Source organism: Trichomycterus rosablanca, chromosome 15, assembly GCF_030014385.1.
Source record: "Trichomycterus rosablanca isolate fTriRos1 chromosome 15, fTriRos1.hap1, whole genome shotgun sequence".
NCBI lineage: Eukaryota > Metazoa > Chordata > Actinopteri > Siluriformes > Trichomycteridae > Trichomycterus > Trichomycterus rosablanca.
Genome location: NC_086002.1, coordinates 27,193,677 through 27,221,371, shown reverse-complemented (window position 1 = coordinate 27,221,371; position 27,695 = coordinate 27,193,677). Strand labels below are relative to the sequence as shown.

The 27,695-nt window shown below is 40.2% G+C and overlaps 1 protein-coding gene, 2 long non-coding RNA genes and 2 other non-coding genes across 5 annotated transcripts; 4 read left to right on the top strand and 1 right to left on the bottom strand.

Annotated features, from left to right (window-relative positions):
- Positions 1-1,636: 1,636 nt before the first annotated feature.
- Positions 1,637-1,709, top strand: trnak-cuu (transfer RNA lysine (anticodon CUU)). The gene has a single exon. It is a non-coding gene; the product is annotated as a tRNA-Lys (tRNA).
- A 216-nt stretch (positions 1,710-1,925) lies between these two features.
- On the bottom strand, positions 1,926-1,999 carry trnan-guu (transfer RNA asparagine (anticodon GUU)). Its single transcript has one exon. It is a non-coding gene; the product is annotated as a tRNA-Asn (tRNA).
- Positions 2,000-5,706: 3,707 nt separating this feature from the next.
- On the top strand, positions 5,707-8,492 carry LOC134329152 (uncharacterized). The gene is made up of 3 exons (XR_010014807.1): positions 5,707-5,769; positions 8,159-8,210; positions 8,422-8,492. It is a non-coding gene; the product is annotated as an uncharacterized LOC134329152 (long non-coding RNA).
- A 1,556-nt stretch (positions 8,493-10,048) lies between these two features.
- Positions 10,049-10,560, top strand: LOC134329169 (uncharacterized). Its single transcript, XR_010014823.1, has 3 exons — positions 10,049-10,134; positions 10,238-10,323; positions 10,441-10,560. It is a non-coding gene; the product is annotated as an uncharacterized LOC134329169 (long non-coding RNA).
- A 629-nt stretch (positions 10,561-11,189) lies between these two features.
- Positions 11,190-12,858, top strand: LOC134328964 (maternal embryonic leucine zipper kinase-like). The gene is made up of 7 exons (XM_063010202.1): positions 11,190-11,264; positions 11,461-11,559; positions 11,736-11,804; positions 11,929-12,027; positions 12,146-12,232; positions 12,351-12,449; positions 12,562-12,858. Exons 2-6 carry the CDS (start codon positions 11,497-11,499, stop codon positions 12,426-12,428), a joined length of 396 nt encoding a protein of 131 aa, XP_062866272.1. The 5' UTR covers positions 11,190-11,264; positions 11,461-11,496; the 3' UTR covers positions 12,429-12,449; positions 12,562-12,858.
- Positions 12,859-27,695: the final 14,837 nt, after the last annotated feature.

The window sequence follows — 27,695 nt, the reverse complement described above, 5'->3', positions numbered from 1 at the left end:
AGAGGAGTAACCAGCATGAAAACCAGAGAGATGTCTATGGGTGAAAAAACAAGCAATTGTGAAGCTGAGAGAAGATGGAAAATTAATCAGAGCCATTGCACAAATATTGGCCATAGCCAGTACAACTGTTTGGAATGTCCTGAAGAAGAAAGTCGTCACTGGTGTACTAAGTAACAGATGTTGAACAGGTAGACAGAGGAAAACAACAGTAGTTGATGACAGAAACATTGTGCGTGCTGTAAAGAAAGACCCTAAAACAACTGTTAGTGACATCAGCAACAACCTCCAGAGGACAGGAGTGAAGGTATCACAATCTACAGTACTGTTCGGAGAAGACTTCATGAACAAAAGTACAGAGGCTTCACCAGAAGATGCAAACCACTAATGAGCAAGAATAATAGGAAGGCCAGGCTGGAATTTGTCAAGAAGTACAGAGACAAGCCTCAGAAATTCTGGGACAAAGATGAACCTTTACCAATGTGATGGAAAGGCTAAAGTTTGGAGAAAGAAAGGATCTGCTCATGATCCCAAACATACACGCTCATCTTTGAAACACAGTGGAGGTAATGTCATGGCTTGGGCTTGGATGGCTTCTTCTGGGACGGGCTCATTAATCTTCACTGATGATGTCACGCATGATGGCAGCAGTACATTGAACTCAGAAGTCTACAGAAACATTTTGTCTGTTAATTTAAAGAAAGATGCAACCAAACTGATTGGCAGATCCTTCATCATGCAGCAAGATAATGACCCAAAACACACTGCCAAAACTACAAAGGAGTTCATCAGGGGCAAGAAGTGGAAGGTTTTGGACTGGCCTAGTCAATCTCCAGACTTAAACCCTAGAGCTGCATTTTACCTGCTAAAGAGGAGACTGAAGGGAGTAACCCCAACACCAACAAACACCAACTGAAAGAGGCTGCAGTGAAAGCCTGGAAAAACATCACAAAAGAAGAATGAAAAGTTTAGTGATGTCAGTGGGTCACAGGCTTGATGCAGCTATTGCAAGCAAAGGATTTGCAAGTAAATATTAAGTCTTATTCACTTTAATCTGTTGTAAGTTGATCTGTTCCAATACTTTTGCTCACAAGAAAAATGGGTGGGTTCAGACAAAAGGTGCTATCTTCTGAACTGTGTATCAGATCCAGATGTAAATACCTGGAAATAAAAGCTGACGTTGATCTTTTGTCTCATATTCATCTTTTAATGTCAAACCCAAATGTTTTCAGTCTACAGCAAAAATAAAGGGATTGGCTTCACTGTTCCAATACTTTTGAAGGGGACTGTATATATAATATATATATTCGAACTCTGAATGGATGTCATTCAGGGCGCTTGCCAACACATCAAACGTGTGTGAACCTCTCAGTTGTTTACAGACTAGGGCTGCCGAGCATCTTTTGAGACTGTCAGGGTCAATCCAATGGGCAGTAACCCCAATGAAGCTCTGCCTATTGTCAGACCAGCAGTCGATGGTGGTGGCAATATAGACATTGCTGTCTAGTAATTTCTTATGTTCAGACTTTCTTAATACACATCTAAGAGGTTTTGTGGGTTCTTATACGTGTGAACTATCTAAACTATAAATTTCTTTAAGTTCTTGAGTGAGCTTAATGCCTAATGACCTGCTGCTTAAGCCCGGCTAGCTCAGTCGGTAGAGCATGAGACTCTTAATCTCAGGGTCGTGGGTTCGAGCCCCACGTTGGGCGACTATCTTCATTTAACATCTACTGAAACCAAAAGAACGTTCTTCCACTTTGGACAGCCGGTCTCTGGTGACTTATTAGGTGCATATTTGTGCTTGTAGGACTGTTGTTTACTGGATGTTTTTCAGTTACTTATTTCCACTATTTTGTGAGACTACACATTGTTGTTGTATCTCATATCCGGTTGGTCTTCAGGCAGGTTGTGCAATAAAGGGCACTTGTCCCTGGGTGGGCTCGAACCACCAACCTTTCGGTTAACAGCCGAACGCGCTAACCGATTGCGCCACAGAGACACATGCACACTGTATGGTACGTTAACGTTGAAGTCAGGCTAATAAACAATATAACACTCAGTGTTGCCACCTTACAGTATCTCACAAAAGTAAGTGCACCCCTCACATTTCTGCAAATATTTTATTATATCTTTTCATGGGACAACACAATAGAAAGTGCAATAGCAGTGTAGATTTTTGTTGGTTATCCTGGGTCGGTTCATGATGCAAGGGTACTAAAAAAGAGGGCTTATACCCACCTGCTCTTTAGACTGCTAAAGAAGACTGCTATTTATATGAGATAAGATCTCTTAAAGCATTTCATCACTATTGGTGTGAGAGCGATGGGACGGTAGTCATTCATACATGTCATGCTGGACTTCTTTGGGACTATAATAACATGAATTTGGATTAGCAGATAATTTACACAAGTGAAGACTGAAGAAATGTTTGGTCCGTTTTAGATACACACATACAGAGTAGTTAAAACCAGCTGTTGTGGTGTAAGTGCTGTAGGTTGTGATGTAGTTTTTCTGTTATTCCTCAGTGAAATTGATTGAAGTCAGGATTTCTTGTTGTAAAGTTTTGCTTTGATCTTCACTGAAAGTGCACAGACTCCAATGGTTTCTAAAGTCAGAAACGTATTTGCCCTTTAGTAAACATTAGCAAATCATGTGACCCGTGTGTACCATTCAATGAACTAACTGCAACTACAGTGTGTCTCTGTGGCGCAATCGGTTAACACGTTCAAACCTGTACCCAAGTAACAAGCTGTAATTTATCTAGCACCACTAGATGGGAACGATCTCTGTACAACATTTTGAACTTCACTTTAAAAGTCAGTTCAGTGTGTTTGTTTTACTGTAGTAAGAATAGCTCCACATGTTTTATACGTAGTGTTTAAGGCAGTGGTTCCCAAACTTTTTCTGTCACCCCCTTTGGAAGATGAAAATCTGCCATGCCCCCCCCCCCTCCCCCCAACAAAAGGCTGACAAAATGTTTTGTTAAACTTTGTTAAAATAACTTAAAAGATCATGAATGTTCCTTTCACTTTTTTATCAGTCATTTCGGTTGTACTTGACTTCATCAAACCACTTTTAACATCTCACTAAACTGCTCCTTCAATCAGTCTGCTATTTCAAAAATAAAAACAAAAACACTGCAAAAAAAGATAACAATATTAATCTGTGCCCATTTGTGAGAGTTCAAGTCTTATCACTGTATTAGTGGCTGTTTTTTCTTTTTTATCCCTGTCAAATACCTCTCCGTTCTGTAGGGGTTTACACACTTTCATGGCTTGAGATCTACTGTTTCAGTCTACAGGTCATCACCATCTACTGTTTAAGGTTGGCCTCATCATTTTTTTTAAAAAGCCTTGAAGCTGTTTAAAATGTGATTCAGTTCCTGTATAGATATTCAGTTTTACAGAGCAAGTGAACTGAATATTCACACCGAGCTTATTCTGATAATTTACTCTGAATGGTATCAGCCAGGTTTATATGGTTTGGACAGGAGCTGCTGATACTGATTCTCAAGCAGTTTTTCAGGTGTTCATCAGTAAGGATGGCCCCATATTTACACTTCATTATTTTCATGTGGGAAAACAAAGTTCCAAATTGTCCAGCAGAGGCCCTCGACTTTATATAAAAGGTTGTAGGTTAAAATTTCTCCATCAGAAAACTTTGTAGATTAGCGCTGCTTTATGTAAGATGAGGTGTAGTCATGGTAACAAACCACAAATGAAACAAACAGTGGCCACATTTCATATCAAGCACGCTGATCTGTTTAAATGAAGCTGATCTACCAGCTACTGTGTGATCGATGTATTGGGCTCTTCTGATCTAGATTCTCTGTCAGAATAAATCCTGACAGTCCTGAAAACACAGTTTGTTTATCGTCCACCGGAAAAAAAATTCAGACGTTAAAACATTGGTTCCGTGCTTCAGTCAGACACTACAAGTACCAGGGTGTGTCATGGTATGGGGTGTGCCAGTACCAGAGTGTGTCATGGTATGGGGGTGTGCCAGTACCAGAGTGTGTCATGGTATGGGGGTGTGTCAGTACCAGAGTGTGTCATGGTATGGGGTGTGCCAGTACCAGAGTGTGTCATGGTATGGGGGTGTGCCAGTACCAGAGTGTGTCATGGTATGGGGAGTACCAGTACCAGGGTCTGTCATGGTATGGGGGTGTGCCAGTACCAGAGTGTGTCATGGTATGGGGGTGTGTCAGTACCAGAGTGTGTCATGGTATGGGGGTGTGTCAGTACCAGAGTGTGTCATGGTATGGGGGTGTGCCAGTACCAGTACCAGGGTGTGTCATGGTATGGGGGAGTGTCAGTACCAGGGTGTGTCATGGTATGGGTGTGTGTCATTACCAGGGTGTGTCATGGTATGGGGGGGTGTCAGTACCAGGGTGTGTCATGGTATGGGGTGTGTTAGTACCAGGGTGTGTCATGGTATGGGGGTGTGCCAGTACCAGAGTGTGTCATGGTATGGGGGTGTGTCAGTACCAGAGTGTGTCATGGTATGGGGGTGTGTCAGTACCAGAGTGTGTCATGGTATGGGGGTGTGCCAGTACCAGTACCAGTACCAGGGTGTGTCATGGTATGGGGGGGTGTCAGTACCAGGGTGTGTCATGGTATGGGTGTGTGTCATTACCAGGGTGTGTCATGGTATGGGGGGGTGTCAGTACCAGGGTGTGTCATGGTATGGGGTGTGTTAGTACCAGGGTGTGTCATGGTATAGGGGTGTATCAGTACCAGTACCAGGGTGTGTCATGGTATAGGGGTGTATCAGTACCAGGGTGTGTCACAGTATGGGGTGTGTCAGTACCAGTACCAGGGTGTGTCATGGTATGGGTGTGTGTCAGTACCAGGGTGTGTCATGGTATGGGGGTGTGTCAGTACCAGGGTGTGTCATGGTATGGGTGTGTGTCAGTACCATGGTGTGTCATGGTATGGGGGTGTGTCAGTATCAGGGTGTGTCATTGTATGGGGAGTGTCAGTACCAGGGTGTGTCATGGTATGGGGGTGTGTCAGTATCAGGGTGTGTCATTGTATGGGGAGTGTCAGTACCAGGGTGTGTCATGGTATGGGTGTGTGTCAGTACCAGGGTGTGTCATGGTATGGGGGTGTGTCAGTATCAGGGTGTGTCATTGTATGGGGAGTGTCAGTACCAGGGTGTGTCATGGTATGGGTGTGTGTCAGTACCAGGGTGTGTCATGGTTTGGGGTGTATCAGTACCAGTACCAGGGTGTGTCATGGTATGGGGTGTGATTCACTGGGTGGAATTAACAAACCACTTTGGACAGGTTGCCAGACACACCTAAACAAACACACTTATACCTAGGGTACTCCGTTACCCACAGGACATGGGGAGAACATGCAAATTCCACCCGGTAATCTAACCCAGGACCCTCCAGAAGCCGTCCCACAGTGGAAATCAAGTCAGTATATGTGCAGTCACATGAATCCAGTCATGCCCATATATGGTAAAGGTAAATTCACTCTGCTCCCTCGGAACGCTGTGACATCACAATGTGGACCTGTGCTCTTCAGGAGCAGCATTTAGATTTTCTCCTCATTTACGATGGCTGCTTCTCTGAGACAGAGGTTTCTGCGTGTGCTGTGTGGCTTCCTCGGCCGCCGCGTCGCCCCCGTGACCCGGGTCGCCCCCAGAGGATGCCCGGGGAGGCGCCCCGGGTCACGGGGGCGGCGCGGAGGCCGAGGAAGTGCTCCTGATGAAGGGGTTTCTGTTTAAGAGGACCAGGAGTGTGTTTAAAACCTGGAACAGGTCTGTACACTGATGCTTAGTGTATATATTGTGTATATATACTCAATATTATTTATACAAACACCCTATTATATTTATACTCAATATTATATATACACTCAATATTATATTTATACACTCAATATTATATATACACTCAATATTATATTTATACTCAATATTATATTTATACACTCAATATTATATATACACTAAATATTATATTTATACTCAATATTATATTTATACACTCAATATTATATTTATACACTCAATATTATATATACACTCAATATTATATTTATACACTCAATATTATATATACACTCAATATTATATTTATACACTCAATATTATATATACACTCAATATTATATTTATACACTCAATATTATATATACACTCAATATTATATATACACTCAATATTATATTTATACACTCAATATTATATATACACTCAATATTATATATACACTCAATATTATATTTATACACTCAATATTATATTTATACACTCAATATTATATATACACTCAATATTATATTTATACTCAATATTATATTTATACACTCAATATTATATATACACTAAATATTATATTTATACTCAATATTATATTTATACACTCAATATTATATTTATACACTCAATATTATATTTATAGACTCAATATTATATATACACTCAATATTATATTTATACACTCAATATTATATATACACTCAATATTATATTTATACACTCAATATTATATATACACTCAATATTTTATTTATACACTCAATATTATATATACACTCAATATTATATTTATACACTCAATATTATATATACACTCAATATTTTATTTATACACTCAATATTATATATACACTCAATATTATATATACACTCAATATTATATTTATACACTCAATATTATATTTATAGACTCAATATTATATATACACTCAATATTATATTTATACACTCAATATTATATATACACTCAATATTATATTTATACACTCAATATTATATATACACTCAATATTTTATTTATACACTCAATATTATATATACACTCAATATTATATTTATACACTCAATATTATATATACACTCAATATTATATTTATACACTCAATATTATATATACACTCAATATTATATTTATACACTCAATATTATATATACACTCAATATTATATTTATACACTCAATATTATATATACACTCAATATTATATATACACTCAATATTATATTTATACACTCAATATTATATATACACTCAATATTATATATACACTCAATATTATATTTATACACTCAATATTATATTTATACACTCAATATTATATATACACCCAATATTATATTTATACTCAATATTATATTTATACACTCAATATTATATATACACTAAATATTATATTTATACTCAATATTATATTTATACACTCAATATTATATTTATACACTCAATATTATATTTATAGACTCAATATTATATATACACTCAATATTATATTTATACACTCAATATTATATATACACTCAATATTATATTTATACACTCAATATTATATATACACTCAATATTTTATTTATACACTCAATATTATATATACACTCAATATTATATTTATACACTCAATATTATATATACACTCAATATTTTATTTATACACTCAATATTATATATACACTCAATATTATATATACACTCAATATTATATTTATACACTCAATATTATATATACACTCAATATTATATTTATACACTCAATATTATATATACACTCAATATTTTATTTATACACTCAATATTATATATACACTCAATATTATATATACACTCAATATTATATTTATACACTCAATATTATATATACACTCAATATTATATATACACTCAATATTATATTTATACACTCAATATTATATTTATACACTCAATATTATATATACACTCAATATTATATTTATACTCAATATTATATTTATACACTCAATATTATATATACACTAAATATTATATTTATACTCAATATTATATTTATACACTCAATATTATATATACACTCAATATTATATTTATACACTCAATATTATATATACACTCAATATTATATTTATACACTCAATATTATATATACACTCAATATTATATTTATACACTCAATATTATATATACACTCAATATTATATTTATACACTCAATATTATATATACACTCAATATTTTATTTATACACTCAATATTATATATACACTCAATATTATATATACACTCAATATTATATTTATACACTCAATATTATATATACACTCAATATTATATATACACTCAATATTATATTTATACTCAATATTATACATATACACTCAATATTATACATTTATATGATGTTTTGATCTCTGCAGGCGGTGGTTCATCATACAGAACAATCAGCTTCTCTACAAGAAGAGGTTTAAGGTAGGTCACATGACTTTACATGATCTAAATCAGGTCTCTCCTGGACTCTGTGAAATACCCATAATTCCTCATTATTCGGGTGCATTACAGCGGACTTCTGTGCCGGGCTGCGTCCCAAACCGCCCTCGTCGCATTTACGTCTGGGATGATTTCACCGGTGTTTATATCATCGACTGTATAAATAAGAAGGTTTTATGTTCTATTTCCCCAGCGTGACTTCACGGTGCTGGCGGAAGACCTGCAGCGCTGTTCGGTCCAGAGCTGCGAGGAAGCCGGGCGACACTTCTGCTTCCGGGTGGTCACGCCCACAAGGTAAATCCAGATTTATAATCATCAGAGATAGTTAGACAGATGATCAATAGATAGATAGATAGATAGATAGATAGATAGATAGATAGATAGATAGATAGATAGATAGATAGATAGATAGATAGATAGACAGACAGACAGACAGACAGACAGACAGACAGACAGACAGACAGACAGACAGACAGACAGACAGACAGACAGACAGACAGACAGACAGACAGACAGACAGACAGACAGACAGACAGACAGACAGACAGACAGACAGACAGACAGACAGATGCTGGATAGATAATAGACAGACTGACAGATCGATGATCAATATACAGATAGACAGACTATTTATGTATCTGTCTATATATTGTCTGACTGCCTGTCTGTATGTCTATCTATCTATTTGTCTACTCAATCTGTCTGTGTGTTTGCATCCTATATAATCTGTATCTATCACCGTGTGTGTACAGGAGCTGTACGTTCTAGGCTGACTGTGAGGCAGGTAGACAGGTGTGGATCAGCGCCATTCAGAACCTGACTCAAAATGAAGGAACAGTCGAGAGCGAGGTGAATTATCATCACCACTATACTCCAGGAGAGATGGGTGGGTCTCAGATAGGGTCTCACATAGTCTCAAATAGGGTCTCAGGGAGGGTCTTAGAGGGGGTCTCAGATAGGGTTTTATAGAGGGTCTTAGTCTCAGAGAGGGTCTCAAGTCTTTAACACCAGTTTAATGCGTCTGAATCAGCAGGAATCAGATGGATACAAGAATGCGTGCAGACAGACTCCCAGGGACCACAAGCATCTTCTGAAGCTCCAGGTAACTTTAACACCACCACATTTGAGTCCCACGCTATTGAACTCTAGTGACTATATATTTAACCCTTGGGCTTCGTAGGTGGGATCAGTTCTGGAGAAGTCGTCTGCGATGCTCTCGGGAACAAGGGTGAGTACGCCGAACCTTTATTTGGACCCTTATTTTTGTTCCACATAACACATGAAGCATCATTGGTGATACTTGTGTTGAAGATGCTGAAGGAGAAACCACCAACATAGGAGGTCAAGAGGAGAAGACGACAGACACGAACCCGGACAGCCGATACACCCTTGGAGAGCTGCTGGGAAAGGGAGGCTGCTGTTCAGTCTATGAAGGCGACCGTAAGGCGGATGGGAACCAGGTGAGTATCAGTTTGTTGTGTTGATCCTCCCCTGGATCCTTCTATGGCTTCAGATACCTGTGATGACCTACCAGGACTTTATTGGGTCACTGGGATGGATGGGATCTTCCAGTACGGCAAGAACAGCATGACCAAGACTTCAAAGTACCACCCTGGCCCCTGACTGCCCTTTAGCCCCAAACTTGAACCCAATTGAGCATCTGTGGGACCTCCTCAATGGTCGTGTTGGCTCTACGGATCCTCCCCTGGATGTAGGATGAAACATGTAGGATGAAACAAGAAGAGGCCAAATCAGTAATAATAATAACATGTCTCTTGTGGGCAGCAGGTAGAGGTGCCATGCACTGTACCCAAGACGGACGACATCTCAGAGGGAACGTCTTGTGTGGTTGAGGACAGCTCCGAGCTGCACAAGTGCTATGAGGTTCACGAATTCATTGGATCAGGTAACTGGTACCACTTTCAGTCGTCTCTCTGCCTTTGTGTAACACAGACATGCATCTTTTGAAACCTGACTTAATGTTTTTATTTTATTTAATCGTTCTTTAGGTGGTTATGCGATGGTCAAGCTTGGCAGGCACATTCGGACTGAAGAACCAGTGGCTATCAAGATTCTGGAGAAGAAAGAGCTCGGGGTTAGTTTCAGCAAAACCGTCTGTTAAAGGCGGACGTGTCTCAGTTTCCAAACGTTTGGTTCTCCTAATTCTGATCTGAAAAGTCATAAAACTGTTCCTGTTTCCTCCCCATTGCAGGATGAGTTGCCAGATTTGAGGATAGAGATTGAAGCCCTGAAGAACCTCAATCATCAGCACGTGTGCCGCTTGTACCAAGTCATGGAGACAGCTGACCAGATCTACATGGTGCTTGAGGTACCATTGGTGGTTGGATGATTTGCTGCTCACTTGACTCGCTCTCTCCTCCAGTTTTGTCCGTCTTTAATAACGACAGGTTGTCGGAGGAGGAGACGCGCAGGATCTTCCGTCAGATCGTCTCGGCGCTGGCCTACGTCCACAGCCAGGGATACGCCCACCGTGACCTTAAGCCAGTGCGTCAGCCAAACGATTTCCCCTTATACTTTGTGTTCCTTCTTTGTTAGTGCTTGGACATGACGTGTTTTATTTTTACTCTCAGGAAAACATGATGCTGGATGAGAAGAACAACATCAAGCTCATCGACCTTGGTCTCTGTGCCAAACCAGAGGTTCGTGTCTCTCCTAAGACTGTAGTGTACACTTAAAGCAAGCGTGCCATTCAGAGAGTCAAGTAAGGTGCTGTGCTTACCCCTTGTGTGTACTTTATTATTTGACACAAAAACATCCATCATGCTTTAATAAAGCCTTGCACACATGGTGTCCACAATTAGTTTCAGTGATCAGTTAGATGAACAGGACATCACAGAGCCATGCTGGTTCAGTTTGTGTGTTGTGTTGCAGATGTGAGTCAACAGTTGGACCTTTGGCTGATAGAAATCTGTTTTGTTGTAGGGTGGATTGGGTACTGCTCTGATTGAGGGCTGTGGAACCCCTCCCTACTTGGCACCAGAAATCATTGATGAGCAACCCTATCATGGTGCAGAGGTAGGTGTGTGTGGGGGTGTGTTCCCAGGTTATTACTGATAAACTTAAATTGGAGAGTCTCCAAATCCAAGGTGTTCAGTCTCCTCTGTAGGCCCATTCATGAGTTATTCTATGAGGTCTGGATGAGGGGACTGGCCAGGATAAAGCATGGTTAAAAAAGACAATGAATGTGTGTGTGTGTGTGTGTGTGTTTTAGGCAGATGTTTGGAGCTTGGGTGTTGTCCTATATGTCATGCTGTGTGGCTACCTCCCGTTCGACAGTGACGACTTTGTGAAGCTCCATGGACAAATCACTGTAGGTCTTGTAACTATGAATGATACACCGTTGGCATACACGTCTTGTTACGATTATGAAGTTGAATCCATTATTTAATGCTCAGCAGCATGTTAAACATACAGTAAAAGTAACAGTAACGGCTTGTGGTGATGTTCTTTGATCAGATGTGATTGTTTTGCTCTGTGTTTCCTCAGAAAGGACATTTTGACACTCCTGCTTGGCTGTCTCCTGGTTCTGTACTGCTGATTAAGGAAATGCTGCAGGTGTGTGTTTATGGGTGTGTTCTGTACACCAGTGTTTAGTTTTCCAAATGCACCATGGTGCAAAAATGATTCAATGTTTCTCTGTGGGCTTCATCACCTGAAATTCTTGTATCTTGTCCTGTAGGTGGTTCCAGAGCGGCGCATAAAGGTGGAGCATCTGCTGGATCATGAGTGGGTAATGAAGGGGTACAGCAGCCCTGTGGAATGGCACAGCACATGCCCGGTACAACATCCACCCTAGACGTAGTACAGTGACATGATGGAGATCCACCGTACAGAAGATTGTATCTTTATTATCCTACATACTCATATATTTGTGTCTGTGTGTGTTTGTGTCTCAGCTGGATCATCTAGATGAAGAGAGCATCACCGAGATGGCTGTGATGTTCAGACAGTCCAACCAAAGCATCAAGCAGCTGGTGTCTGAGGTACATTTCAGTAATTGTATCTGCATCAACACAGATGCTGAAATGTAGACACATATTTATTAATATTGAGGTTCTTGTGCTCCATCTAAAAGAGATGTGTGTGTGTGTGTGTGTGCAGTGGAAGTTTGATCAGACCACAGCTACGTATCTTTTGCTCTTGAGAAGGAAGCAGCGCAGTAGTCCAGTGTGTAGCTGAGCGGATGTGTAAGAAATCCAGGTAACATTCCCACAATCAGTGTATTTTACCTGATACACGCTGCTCTACATGCTCATCTGTCCAAACGCTACAGCTTCTGGAATGTTCTTACACCTCTTCTTGTTTTATTTAGCAGGAGACGTCGTCGTGTGAAAAGGAGGGACGATGGTGGCGCCATCCAATCAGGAAACCTTACATCTCAATTTCACATTTCAATGATTGTTGCAGATGTTTCTCTCTAACCCATCCTCTCTCTCTCTTCTTTTACCAGAACGATGCATTTTGGGTATCTGTGTGTGACTGGTTAGAGGAACTCCACTGAGGTGCCGCCCTTGTTGATCCACACAGCTGTATGAGAAGTGTAGAACATGAATGACCAGGATCAACAAGCCTCAAGATCTTAAAACATTAAATAAAAAATAAATTATCTCACTGAATATATGAAGGTGCCTGGATGTTCATTTTTATAATAGCTGATTTTTTTTTCTTAATCATTTTGTGTATGAAGTCAGTAATATGACGTGATCGTTACCACTAAAACTTAATGAACTCATGTCTCCTAAAGTAATAATACACTTTTAACAACCTTTTTAAAATAAATGAGATTACCATATCATATTACTTTTTTTACAATTCTTCAAAAATGCCACAAGAGGGCAACATTTCAAGTTTTTGGGTGTCCACTTCTCTCAGGCTCTTTCCTGGACCCACAACACCTCCTGTCTGGTGAGGAAAGTGCAGCAGCGTGTTTACTTCTTGAGGAGACTAAAAAAGGACCTTCTTTTTCCTCAAATCCTCACAAACTTTTACCGCTGCATCATTGAGAGCATACTGTCCAACACAGTACACATAATTATACACAGGGATGCACATAAGTGGTGCGCAGGTGCGCATGCGTGCTCAAAATTAACGATGCGCACCATGCATTACAACGAAAAGCGCGTTTGCGGTTAAGGTCTGGAGACTGGCTAGGCCACTCCAGGACCTTGAAATGCTTTTTACGGAGCCACTCCTTTGTTGCCCGAGCGGTGTGTTTGGGATCATTGTCATGCTGGAAGACCCGGCCACGTTCCATCTTCAATGCTCTCACTGATGGAAGGAGGTTTTGGCTTAAAATCTCACGATACATGGCCCCGTTCATTCTTCCCTTAACACAGATCAGTCGTCCTGTCCCCTTTGCAGAAAAACAGCCCCAAAGCATGATGTTTCCACCCCCATGCTTCACAGTAGGTATGGTGTTCTTGGGATGCAACTCAGCATTTTTCTTCCTACAAACACGACGAGTTGAGTTTTTACCAAAAAGTTCCATTTTGGTTTCATCTGACCTCATGATATTCTCCCAATCCTCTTCTGGATCATCCATATGCTCTCTGGCAAACTTCAGACGGGCCTGGACTTGTACTGGCTTAAGCAGGGGGACACGCCTGGCACTGCAGGATTTGAGTCCCTCTCGGCGTAGTGTGTTACTGATGGTAGCCTTTGTTACTTTGGTCCCAGCTCTCTGCAGGTCATTCATCAGGTCCCTCCGTGTAGTTCTGGGATTTTTGCTCACCGTTCTCATGATCATTTTGACCCCACGGGATCGAGGGAGATTATCAATGGTCTTGTATGTCTTCCATCTTCTTACAATTGCTCCCACAGTTGATTTATTCACACCAACCTGCTTGCCTATTGTAGATTCACTCTTCCCAGCCTGGTGCAGGTCTACAATTTTCTTCCTGGTGCCATGGTTGAGTTTAGAGTCTGACGGTTTGAGGCTGGGGACAGGTGTCTTTCATACAGATAATGAGGTCAAACAGGTGCCATTAATACAGGTAACGAGTGGAGGACAGAAGAGCTTCTTAAAGAAGAAGTTACAGGTCTGTGAGAGCCAGAAATCTTGCTTGTTTGTGGGTGACCAAATACTTATTTTCCACCATAATTTACAAATTAATTCTTTAAAAATCCTACAATGTGATTTCCTGGATTTTTTTTTTTCTCTTTTTGTCTCTCATAGTTGAAGTGTACCTATGATGAAAATTACAGACCTCTCTCATCTTTCTAAGTAAGAGAACCTGCACAATCAGTGGCTGACTAAATACTTTTTGGCCCCACTGTACTTGCTCCATTGTAAAGTTACTACGCTTCTATTTAAATTTCACAACATTAGATTAGACATCACAAGTTGCAAACCCCCCAACTCCAAAAAAAGCTAAAAAAAAAAAAAAACACCTCTCGCACACACCGAAGGATATGGGTGATAACAGAACTTTTAGGAGATGCTAACTGTTTGTGTCACAAACACAATAATGTGTACTACATAGTGCACTAGATAGTGTGAAAGATTATGAGGTGTCTGGAAGGTTCATATAAAATAATTTGGTCAGATATCTCTTTTTAATATTCCTTTTAAAACAATCTCATATATAGGTTATTGTGTAGAAGTGTTTCCCACACTTCTGGGATGCCTCTCATGAGACCTCTACATTCCATAAGGAGGCCGGGGTGTATTCGGTTGCAATCCCACATCTGGGATCCATTTTAAATGCATACATTTCTGTTATTCTATAGAAAATATATTAATCACACAGAGGCCCTAACTGTCAGTAGGACTGTGGGAACCTCTACTGAGTTTTAAGAAAATGACACACCCAATACATTCCATATGTTTTTTGTATGGATATTCAAGTATTTAAGGAGAAGCAAATTTCATTGGAGTCAGAGAGCAGCAGATCCGAACACAAGCTCTCTCCGGACAAAGCCAGGCTGTCCGAGCGACACTGCTATTATTCTGTAATAAACTTCTTAATTGCAAATAAACTGTGTCAACGGAGTCGTCATTTCACAATCGGCACCTCATCGTTAAGACAAAGACACCTCAGATGGCGACGAGGATGGGATGCTGATGTAGCTGCTACACTGTCAGAACGACATCAGGTGAGCGTTCTATTTTTTATGATGATAGGGCGTGAGCCTGTGTGTTGTAATCTGTGGTGTTTGGCTGCACTGAAAGATCTGGTGTGTGGGCTATGAGGTGTGGACGGTGGAATGATGCTCCGTCCAAATTCAAGGTTTATTGTGATATGGACGTCACAATAGGGGGGTAAAGTGAAAATAGAGACAATATGGGATGGAAAAGGAAAAAGTTTAAGTAGGGAAAAAAAAGTTGAAGTATGTGGAATAGCCTTGATTATTAACGAGTAAGAGTGTTAATTAGCGCCATGCGAGTGACTTAGTATAGGCCTATTAACTTTGTTGACTGTAAGACATGAGCAATTATCCTCTCTCGTTAGCAATTAATAAGGTGCTAATTAATTAAAGTTAAGGCTTAAGAGAAATTTAAGGTTAAAAGGAAACAGAGAAGAATAAAGAATACAAAGGTAAATAAGAGGAAAGTGAAGTGTTTTAAGGAAAAAAGAGTTAAAAAGAATTAAGAAGATTAAATGAGAGTAAAGGAAGAAGCATGCATTAAGGAAAATATGAATTAGTCGACTTTGCAGCATTAAATGTTTTTAGGAATGTATGTGAGAGCTCTAAGTGTGTGTGTGTGTATGTCAGATGGAAGAGCAGGAAAAAGTGAGTGCATAAGGGCGTTAAGTCTATGTGTGTGTGCTCTATGTAATGTATATTTGTGTGTGTTAGGATTGAGTTTGTGTGTCTAAGACTATGTGTGTGCGTGCAAAGAGCTGGGCTCTTTGGATTCTGTGTGTGTGTTTGTGTTTGTTTGAGAGGCAGAGCTTTAGGTTGGGGTGTGTGTGTGCAGGAGAGAGCTCCCATGAGAGAAGCCCCTTTGCATGAGAGAGATACAGAAGTATGTGTGCATATGTGTAATGTGTGGCGCCTGTCTTAATTGTCAGTGGGTGATTATTGTAATAGATTGCTGTAGTGGTCAATAGGATATTTAGTTAGAAATAAAATGAGCCCTTGAAGAAGACTTTTGTTTGATTTTTATTGAATAATAATTAATAAATAAAAATAATAAGCTTCTTCAAGAGGACAGCTTAATGCTAATTAAGTAATTAATGATAATTAATGAGCTTTCTTTGGGAGGTTAATTAATTAAAAATTTATGAGCCTCAGAAATGATGAGGACATTTGAAATGTAAGCAATAAACTCCCAAGAAAGATTTTTAAAGAATGGATATAGTATTAAGGTGAGAAGTATAGTGTGAATCATGGCTTAGTGTTTAGATGAAGTGCTGACAGCTAAGTTGCATTGAATTCTTATAAGTAACAAAGTCCTGTTTTTTGCTCCCTGATCCCTTTGTGTGTGTGTGTGAGAGGGGGAGAAAAAAGTGGGGGCTGCCCAGACTTAGAGAGCTGTGTAAGGTGACGTCAGAGGTGCTGCTTCTATGTGCGTATGGGAGAGAGAGACAGTATCCCACGTTTAGGGGGAGTTTTTGGCCTAGGGAGTAAGGAAATCAAATGGTATGGAGAGCTGTCAATCATAGTGATTGGAGGGTATCCGTCTAGTGTGAGGTTGTGTGTAATGTGAGTAATTATGGAAACCAGATGATGCGAAGTGTGGTAAGGGCAGGCTTTTAAAAAAAAAAAGGAGAAAAAAAGACCCCTAAGTCCACTTTTATGAAGAATTAGGATAAGTAAACCAATAAATTGTAAAGTTATGTGTGAGTGTGTGTAATATGCCATGAATCTATGTGATTTTTGCTGCTGCTGGCTGTGGTGTGGTTTTAAGATAAAGTATGTTTGAAGTTGAGTTTTTGACACCACAGACATTGGAGAGCCAGCCTCAGGAGGTTTGAAGGATGAGGAGCAGATAGCAAATAGTTAAGATAGCAGAAGAATAGAATGCATGTAATTCAGATTTGCAGAGATCCGAGGACGTAAAAATTTATTAAAAGGAGTTTAAGGAATAGACAATATAAAGGAGTTTAATGTAAACAGAAATAAGGAATATGTAAGGATTTAAGGACTGAAAAGTAGTCAGAGGAACTGAAGGAACTGAACTAAGTAGGTCCATGTACATTAATGTATGTGTGTGTGTGTAGTTGAAGTGCCTAACCTTTGTAGGTGTAATGTTTAGCCTGACTGCAAATGCTTGCATGTGTATAAAAGTTTGTTGAAGTAAAGGAAAAAAACCTGAGCAAAGTTGTGAATTAATAGAGTGCTGTTTAGTAAAAGACTTTATAAACTTTGCAATGTCTTCTGATTCCTGTGTGTTCATATGAGACGACTACAAAGTGGGTTTCTGTGAGCAGAGGAGAAGGAGGGGTGATTCTCCCCTTGTGTGCGCAGCGCGGAGTGGAGGTGCTGCTGTTCAATAAGGACTGAAGTGTGATGACATCATTCATCTAATCAGGCCAGTGTTCCTGTTTATTATCACAAACTCTGCTATCCAATACCTGCATTTTAAGTGTATTTTATGATTATTATTCATCTATTTGGGTATACAAGAGTATGTGTATTTGTTTACACTATATGATATAGTTTTAGAGAGAAAAGGCTTGGCAACAGACTGATCGTCTATAGGAATATACTAAACTTTGATGGCTAATGTGAGTTTTATTGTCTGTGCATGATTTCTGATCTAAGCTGTGTTGGGGTTTGATATTGAGACTATTTGTTGGTTTAAGGTGAATGAATATGCGAATTGGACTTTATTTGATTATAGTTGGTCCCTTGTGGGAGTGTGTGAGTTTGAGTTTCATATGGGATAGGACTTTCTTTTATTTGGGGGATTAATTGAGTGAGCTTTTGCTTACAATTTGATAGATTCTTTGGGTGTTTGGTTATTATAATAGGAGATGCTTAGTGTTGTGGATGGTTGTCACCTTTGGAGTTGGCAAATTCATTTTAGGTTTTATTGATTGTGTCAAATCAGTTGCTTAGGGAAATAAAGGAGTGGTAATTGAAATAGTTTTAAGTAGTTATAGTGATTAGTCTTATTTTTGCAATAAGGGCACATAAGGAAGTCATTACAATGTCAGAGAAGGACGCTAAAATTGCGAAGGTTATTACTCCTGTTGATGTGATACAGAAGAATAATTCTTTAGTTAAAGGCATCCCAAAGATGATGGAGAAGTGGAATAAGCGTTGGCCTGAGATTAACCAACCTTGGCCATTGGAGGGAACGTTTAATCCAGATGTAATTAATACAATGCAGGTGCTTGTGTCTACATATAAAGCTGATCAAAAGAAGGGTAAAAAAGGTGAAAAACGTAAAGAAAAAAGACAAGAGGAGCTTGGCATTCTCCAGTTGTTTGAGAATGAAGGGCAGAAGCGGATGAGAGCTGCAAAAGAGAAGAGAGATAGAGGTGCAGAAGAAATAGAAAAAAGCACAAAAGAAATAGAAAAACGAATGGCGGAAGTCAATGTGCCTTTTTCACATGTGGACTCAGTGAAAAAACCCCCTCCCTATCAGACGAATGTGAAATTTGAGGAGGTTTATCCCCAGCTCCCAGTGATCAGTCAGGAGGGCAATTATCAAATCAGAAATGAGGATGATCGAATAATAGAAATGGGACAAGCGGAAACGACCATAAAGATGTACCCAAGTTCTAAAAGTAAGAAGAAGACGACATCTTTGAAAACTAAGGGTGAGCTGAGGATCAGGAGGATGGAATTTGAAGATGATGAAGATCGAAGTGATCTGGAGGAGGTCATGGGAGGATATGACCCTGCAGTCAGGAAGATATTGGCTAAAGCGGAAAAGAGAGGAGATAAAACAAGGAGGAGAGAAGACTCAGGAGATGAAAGCTCTAAGGAGAGCGAACATGGAGGTAGCGATAGTGATTCAGATGGTCCTATGTATTCAAGAGGGTTTTTTCCTGCAACATCCAGCACCAGAATTGAGAACAAACAGAAGGCTTTAAGAAAGGTAGGAAAAAGTATAGATCAATGTCTTTCACGCCTGGAAGAATCTACTAGTCCGGAAGGCCGGAAAGAGCTGGAGGAGCAATTAAGGGAATTGCAGATACAGAAGAAAGAGTTGCAGAAAGAAGACTCCAAACAAGTGGACAGAAAGTATGTGTTGCGTTCAAGAAAAGGGAAGTCACTGGAGAAGATGTGTCCAGTGGTCATCCGAGGACAGAGTTTGGAGTACAAGCCTTGGCAGAATACAGATATGTCAGATATACTTGAGAAGTTGCCTACTCTTCAGGATGGAGCACATCCTTGGATTGCAAAGCTGGAAGAGATTATGGTGGGGACACAATCGGCTGTAGGAGATATTAAGAGACTTCTAGCTAATCTCCTTGGGGTTCCAGCCATGGAGGAGCTTCTACAGAAAGCAGGGCTTAATCGATATGTGGGGACTGCTGTGAATGACCCGGAGCTGTTTTCTGCGAATAGAGGTCGAGTGTGGAGAGCGCTAAGAGATACGTTTCCGACAAATGTGCATCCAGATAATATTCTCATTGAGCCATTGGGCCGGGAAGAAAACCCGAGGGCATATGTCTCGAGAGCCCATCAAGTGTGGAGAAATGTCACAGGAAATGATCCGGACTTGAATCGAATGGAGCAGTCAATTTTGAGAGCTAAAATACAGAAGGGGCTGCCTTTGCCGGTGAGGAGTAAGCTAGCAGAGGTGGTTGGTCTTGGAAGCATGGAAAAGGGTGTCTATACAGATCATATAGCCCACCAGGTGGAGCTGTATAGGAAGAAGGAGCATGATCAAAAAGAGCAGGACCAAGAAACCCTCAGAAAACTTAACCAAATACAATTGGTGGATAATAAGAAGAAGGAGAAGAAGCAGGCTGTGGTTATACAGAGTCAGTCTCAGCAAAATCCACCATTGCCACAAGTACAGCCGAGCCAGGCTCAGCCTCAACCATCTCAGTCATCATCAGTGGTTCCAGTTGTTTCTTACCCACAGCCATTGTTTGGTCAAGTGCAGACCTGGAGAGGAAGAGGTCGTGGAAACATAGGAAGAGGAGGAAGATTTAATCCGTATTTTCAACAGTCTTCGGAAGTGTGCTTTAATTGTGGACAGTTTGGTCACTTTGCCAGGGAGTGCAACAGGCCAGGAGGAAATTTCAGAGGAGGAATTTTCAGAGGAAGAAATTTCCGGAGAGGAGGATTTAGGGGCCAACCGAGGTCTTTTGAGGGACCTGTGAACCCTTACAGGGGCCCGGAGCAAGGATTTTAGAGGTGCCCAGAGGACCCAAAAGGGGGGTGTCAGCTGGTAGCATCAGGGTCGGAGAAAGATCCAACAATAGAGGTGAAAGTAAATAATAGACCTTTGGAAATGATGGCGGATAGTGGAGCGGCTTTCACCTGTATTCGACCTGAAGATGCTATACATCTCCCTATGTCTAATCAATGGATTAGGACAATTGGGTTTGAGGGAATAAAACAGCTGGTACCTCTTACAAAACCGATTGAGCTTTGTTATAAAAATCTGAAGACTACAATACCTATATTGGTATCAGAACATACACCTATTGCACTTTTGGGAAGAGATGCTTTATGTAGATTGAACTGTACGATAAAGTGTACACCTGACGGCTGTCTGGTGGAGGTGCCAAATGATGTGGTGCACCAATTGTTGATGTCAGTGGAGACTGAGGTCTCTTCAGTATTCTGGATTGGAAATCTTGGTGCAGAATTTTTGGAGCCCGCCAAGTTGTGGGAGAAGTTTATTGTAGCAAACATGCCTAATGCGAAGCTCCCGGAGTATCCATATCACTGTACGCTTAAGTATTTCAAGGATGCTGCCCAATCGAATTCAGAGGAATGGTTGAAATGTCAACCGAAGCAAGTTCAACTTCGTTCGTGCTGCATAGTTTTGGGACCACAAGGGGCAGCTATGAAGATAGATAGAGATGATTATTTGTCCAAGGAGTTTGATATTGAAAAGAGTGTCCCACATGTGACTTTGTTGGTGTCTGAGGATTATGAACAGAAGCACATAGGAGAAATGATGGTGCAAGTAGATGAAGCTGTTTTTCTACCGATGAAGGAGAATCTTGCAATTTGGAGAAGTGAGGACCAGCGTTTTATTAAGATTATGATTTCTGCTCAAGGGCAGGGACAGCCACAAACTGTGCGGATGACGCATGAGTCCATTTGCAGTGCTAAGTTGGATGGAAACTTTATAAGAGAAGAGATGTTGCAACAAGTTCCAGAATGTTTATGGTCTCAGCATAGTGCTGATATTGGACTGGTGAAGTCAGCTCAACCAGTGAAAGTTGAACTACGACCAGGAGTTAAACTTCCTTGGAGGAACCAGTATCCATTGAAAGAAGAGGCAATTAGGGGGATTGGACCACAAATTGAAGGACTTTTGAAAGCAGATGTTTTGAGGATAACACAGAATCCTCAGAGTAATACGCCTTTGTTGCCTGTGAAGAAGCCAGACGATTCTTATCGCCTGGTACATGATTTAAGAGCAGTGAATGAAGTAGTGGCTGATTTTCCAGCAGAAGTGCCGGATCCGCATACTTTGTTAGCCCAAATGCCTCCAGATGCGACACATTTTACAGTGATAGATTTATGTGGTGCGTTTTTTAGTGTTCCACTTGGTATAGAAAGTTGGGGCTTATTTGGATTCACATACAGAGGTCAGTTTTATGAGTATAAGAGGTTGCCGCAAGGATTTAAACATAGTCCTCATATATTCAATAAAGTATTGAAGGATGATCTGACAGGGTTAGATCAGATGCTAAAAAGCACGGTTATTCAGTATGTGGATGATATTATTATTTGTTCATTAGATGAGCAAACATGTCACAAGGACTCAGTTAGGTTGTTACAGATACTGGCAGAGAAGGGGCATAAGGTCTCTCTGAAAAAGCTGCAGTATTGTCAGGAGAGAGTGGTTTATTTGGGACAAACAATAACACAGGGACATAGAAGTATTGCTGATAGTCAGTTGGAAGCTATTCGCAAGGCTCCAAAGCCTAGAACGGTCAGAGAAATGATGACATTTCTTGGCATTGCTGGCTATTCTTCAGCATGGGTAGAGGATTATGCTAGTTTAACGGGGCCTTTGAGAGCCATGATTAAAGATACAGGGAATGCGCAATTGCATTGTAATCTTTCGTGGACACAGGATGGCCTTTTGGCTTTTGAGACGATCAAACGAAGGTTACAGGAGGCTCCAGCGCTAGCGCTTCCAGACTATTCTAGAAATTTTCTGTTGTATGTGTCTACTTCTATTGGGGGTAAATATGCATGTGCAGTTCTTTGTCAGCCAACAGGAACAGGAACAAGCCCTCAACCTGTTTCTTATTATTCTACTGCGTATTCAGAAGTAGAATTGGGGTTACCCCTGTGCTACAGAGCAATGGTGGGAGTTTCTTTAATGTATGATAAAGCATCATCTGTTACGATGGGATATCCGGTAACAATTCTTACCCATCATAGCCTTAGAAATCTTTTGAATTATGGCAAGTATACATTGACTATGCCTAGGCTTAGGGACTATCATAGACTCTTAGAGCAGGAAGATGTCACTTTAGTGAGGTGTGTTACAGTGAACCCAGCTGAGACTTTGCCAACTCCTGAGGATGGTGAACCACATGATTGTGTTAAGGAAGCAGAGAGGTATATGAAACTTAGGTCAGATTTGCAAGCTCTCCCACTGCATGAAGCAGATGTAGAATATTGGACTGATGGTTCTTGTTATCGTGTGGAAGATAAGTTGAGTGCTGGTTATGCAGTAGTGAAAGCCCAAGGAGCTGGATTTGTTATTGAGAAGGCTGAAATAATACTGCAGCCTGCATCTGCGCAGCTTGCTGAACTTGTGGGGCTAACTGAAGCATGTTTGTTGGCGGAAGGTAAGCGAGTGACAATATATACTGATTCCGCCTATGCGCACAATGTGTGTCATTTGTTTGGATCAGTGTGGAAGAACAGAGGGTTTAAGAAAACTGATGGTTCCCCAATACAGCATCATGCTCAAATAATGAAACTGTTGCATGCTATGATGAAGCCCAAGGAAATAGCAATAGCTAAATGTGCAGCACATAAAAAGGATATGTCAAGGGTCACACAAGGAAATAAAGCAGCTGATGAAGCTGCAAAGGCAGTTACAGGAGCAGACAAAGTGGGTGAAGTGTTTCTGGTTACGCATGAAGTGAATTTGGAAGAAAAAATTACACTTAAGGATGTCATTTTACTTCAGGAAGCTGTTCCTGATGTGGATAAACAGTTGTGGCTAGACCGAGGTGCCACCAAGGATTCTACTGGTCTTTGGAGAAATCATGAGGGATTAATAGTAGCACCTCCAGACCTGTTAGGTCTAATGATTCAGGAAGCACATGGGTTGGCTCATGTTGCAAGGGGGGAAGTTAAACGTAAGATTACAAAGGAGTATGGTTTTTGGGCACCATGTCTGCTTGAGCAGATTGATTATGTTATAGGTAGATGTACTATCTGTCTGAAAAATAATGTTCGAAGGGGAGTGATGGTTCCTCCTGGTTATATTCCAACTCCGAGAGGTCCTATGCGTGAGTTGGTTGTGGACTTTGTGGATATGATAAAGCCAGTTGAAGGAAAGAGGTATATGTTGGTTGTTGTGGATAGATTTTCACGATGGCCTGAGGCTTGTCCAACCAAGCGAAAGGATGCCCAGTCTGTTGCTAAGTTTTTGTGTAGAGAGGTCATAAGCAGGTGGGGACTTCCAGATCGGATATCCTCAGATAATGGGAAAGAGTTTGTGGATAAAACAGTGAAATTGATTTTGCAAAAACTGGGAATTAAACAGCGTCTTGGTGCGGTCTATCATCCGCAAAGTCAAGGGATTTGTGAAAAGATGAATGGTGTTTTGAAAAATCGCATTGTGAAAATTTGCCAGCATACGGGGTTGAATTGGATAGCAGCACTTCCATTGGCGTTAATGGTGTGTCGCTCGAGTGAGCTGCGTGAGTTACATATGACACCTCATGAATTGGTTACAGGTAGATTGATGCCGATGCCTTGTTTGCGTACAAGTGGAAAGGGTCCAAGCTTAGCCCTTTTAGAGGATGAAATGAGAGCATATGTTGCGTATATGGCTAATCTGCATAAAAGAATATCCGCGTACGTTTCTGACAGGCAAAAGAAAGAGGAGGTGCAGGAGAGACTGGACGAACAAAGGAAGTGTTCAGTGCAACCTGGAGACAAGGTGTTTGTGAAGGTATTTAGAAGAAAGTGGTATAACGAACGCCGTGAAGGACCGTTTGAAGTTGTTCGCAGTACGGGAACTGCGGTTCAGGTTAAGGGGTCTCCAACGTGGTACCATTTGTCGCATTGTGTTAAGGCGCCAAGTGAAGAGAGACTAGAGTCACAAAGTCAGGAAGTTGAAGGTTCAAGAAAGTTGGAAGAAAATGTTGTGGAAGATAATGTGGAAGATAATGTGGAAGATGTTGATGGGAGTGTGCATGTGTCTGATGATGTCAGAGATGACTCTGCAGTTAGTGAGCAGGAAAGGAGATTTGGAGACATTGATTTTCAACATGTCCCAGGAACAGCAGAGCCTGTTCCTGAGGAGTGTGAAGCGCCAGAGGTTACAAAGGGAAGTGATTCTGATGCAGGAGAATGCAGAGACACAGGTAGACAAAGGAGTCCAAGACCAGCTAGGAAAAGGGTTAGGCCAAAGCGTTATGACGACTAGAGTGGTAGGAACTTCAGAGAAGTGTAATCTTTCAGCACTGAATGATTCTGAAAGTATGAGTGTGTTATGTTTAACTACGGTAGCGCCTCAGATGGTGACAATGGTGTCAACTCTTAAGAAGAAGGTAGTTAGAGCCAAGTTAGGAGGAGCAGTTTATCTTCCCTGTAAATGCTCGAGGTTTAATGTTGGTGGTAGTAATCCTCCTGTGTGGAGGAATAGTCGTGATGAAGAGTTGTTAATGGGATCTGAGGTTGATACTGTGCCTCTTGATCAGAGGAAATATATTTTGCTGAATGATGTAAGGTGGTTGACAGTCAGTGATGATTGTACACTTTTTGTGAGAAATATTACTAGAGAAGACCTAGGGGAGTATACATGTACTTATTATGAGCCGGAGTTTAAATTCATTCCCTTGGTAAATAGTTGGAGAGGAGGTTATATAACTCGTAAAGTGGTGGTTATGATAGTAGATTTGAGTCCTGTGGAGATGTTTACGGTTGCTAAGAGAATTGAGGAGCAAGCCACTACAGCGACTACTCTAGGGGTAAATAGAACACAGATGAGGAGTATTACTTTAGTTCCGGAAACAACTAAGAGTGTTAATACATCAGTGGAGATTACTACTGTAGCTGAGATTTTGAAGAGAATAGAAGCTACTACAGTGATGGTGAAAGCATCTACTTTTGTCACTTCTGGAAATACTACAAGTAAGGTTGATACAAGGGCAACCTTTGTTAATAATACGGTGACAACGATGTTGCCTAAGAATTTTGTAAAGGTGACTCAAACACCTGACATGACAACTTTGAACTTTAAGGAAGTGGTGAATATAACTCAGAAGCCTATGTTAAAGATAGAGCTTAGTGTAAATAATAGTAGTAAGATACCTAAATCTGGGAAGCAGATGGAAGAAGAGAAGGGTGTAGATTCATCTGTGACAACTCAGAGGACTGTTTTGGATGTTAAAGATCAGTTCTTAGATTTTGACTGGACATCAGAAGAAATGACTGACCAGTACCGTTCATTACAGAAGAGAGAAACTAAGTGGAAAGCATTTGGATTCGATTCTTCAGTGTTACAAATCTCAGACCCATGGGCAAGTAGGAATTTGTGGTTTCAGCAGTTAACTCATTCAGTAAGATCAGTTAGACGACTGAATGGTCCATGTATAGTGAAAGTTCCAACACCAGGTACATGGCCTTCAATTTTGGAAACGGAACCAGAGCCGTTGCTTTCTATATGTCAATACTATGTGCTGTCATGGTTATTATTTCAGCAGCAATCAGGAGGAGATAGATTGATGGCTTTGTCAGTGCATTTGTTTAGACCTAAGAATAATTGTTCTTGGTTGAGAGATTTACCATATGTGAATTTACTTGATCAACATGAGAATGTGTTGACAGCGGTTCCTGATGAAATAGAGGTAAGATCTGTTGGAGCTAAAGATTGTTTTTGTTCAAATGAAACTAGTAAAGGAACTAGAATGTTTATGGGAATATCAGATTGTGACAATTATATAATGGATTTGGGTGAGCGTAAGCAGAAGGCTAAGAGTGATTTATTTAAGGTGACTTTTTATATGCCACACCGTAAACAAAGCAGAACTTTGATGGTGAGGAATCAGATTTTGCCTGGAAATGTGACTATAGGAAATTTTAAAGATATTTGGTGGGTTTGTGGTGATAAAGCTTATATATTTCTGCCATATGGATGGATAGGATGTTGTTACATGGCAACATTGAAGCTGCCATATGAGGTTTTTACTATTCAGAGAGGTGAAAGACCGGATGAGAGCCAATCTGAGGCTGTTTCTGGAAGTAGAAAGAAAAGGGACATGGCACAATTTCATAATCTAGAGGCCTACCATTGGAGAATAAGTATAGGAGAAAAGTGGGGTATAGGCTTATTTCCATGGTATGGTGTGACATTTTTAGCAGATCACATTGATAATATTACCTACACCCTACAGGGTTTTGCTAATGAGACTGTGAAAGGGTTTGAATACTTATCAAATACTCAGAAAAGTCACAGATTGACGTTACCGAAACATGATATGGCTCTTGATTACATTTTGGCCAAACAGGGTGGCCTGTGTGTAGCTTTGAACTTGACAGGAGATGCTTGTTATACTTTGATTCCTGATAGTTCAGATAATATGACTAGTGTTATAGATGCATTGAAGAATATAAGGGATGCGTTTGGAGCGTCAGCAGGAGCTGGATGGTCTGCGAATGCTTGGTTGCAAGAGAAATTAGGACCGTTGGGAGCAGTGTTGGTTCAGATTTTGGTAGCGGTTCTTCTATCATTGTGTGTGATGTTTTGTTTTTGTACGCTGTTATTGACCTTTGCAAAGGCTATGATAATGAGATGGGTAGGTGTTGTGATGCCTGGTGATAGGATACAGATGCCTTTATTACGAGGGACTGACATGGACGATGTCGAAGAACTGATGGTGGAAGGTGAACTGATGGAGACGTATCCATTTTGAATATGTAATTTCGTTATAATCTCGTTATATGGCTGTAGTCCTACCGTTTATTTTAGTTATTTTGTTTGGTAGTTTTACCATGGAGTAATGAGATTGGGGGAATATGAGAGTATGATATTGTGATTTTACATTTTTGTATAAGGAGTTAATTGATGTTTCAATTTGCATCTGTTGTTTATGCAAAAGATACTGGTTGGTGTTCTTTCTTTCCTTTTAGTATGAAAGGGGGGAGACCACTTTTTGG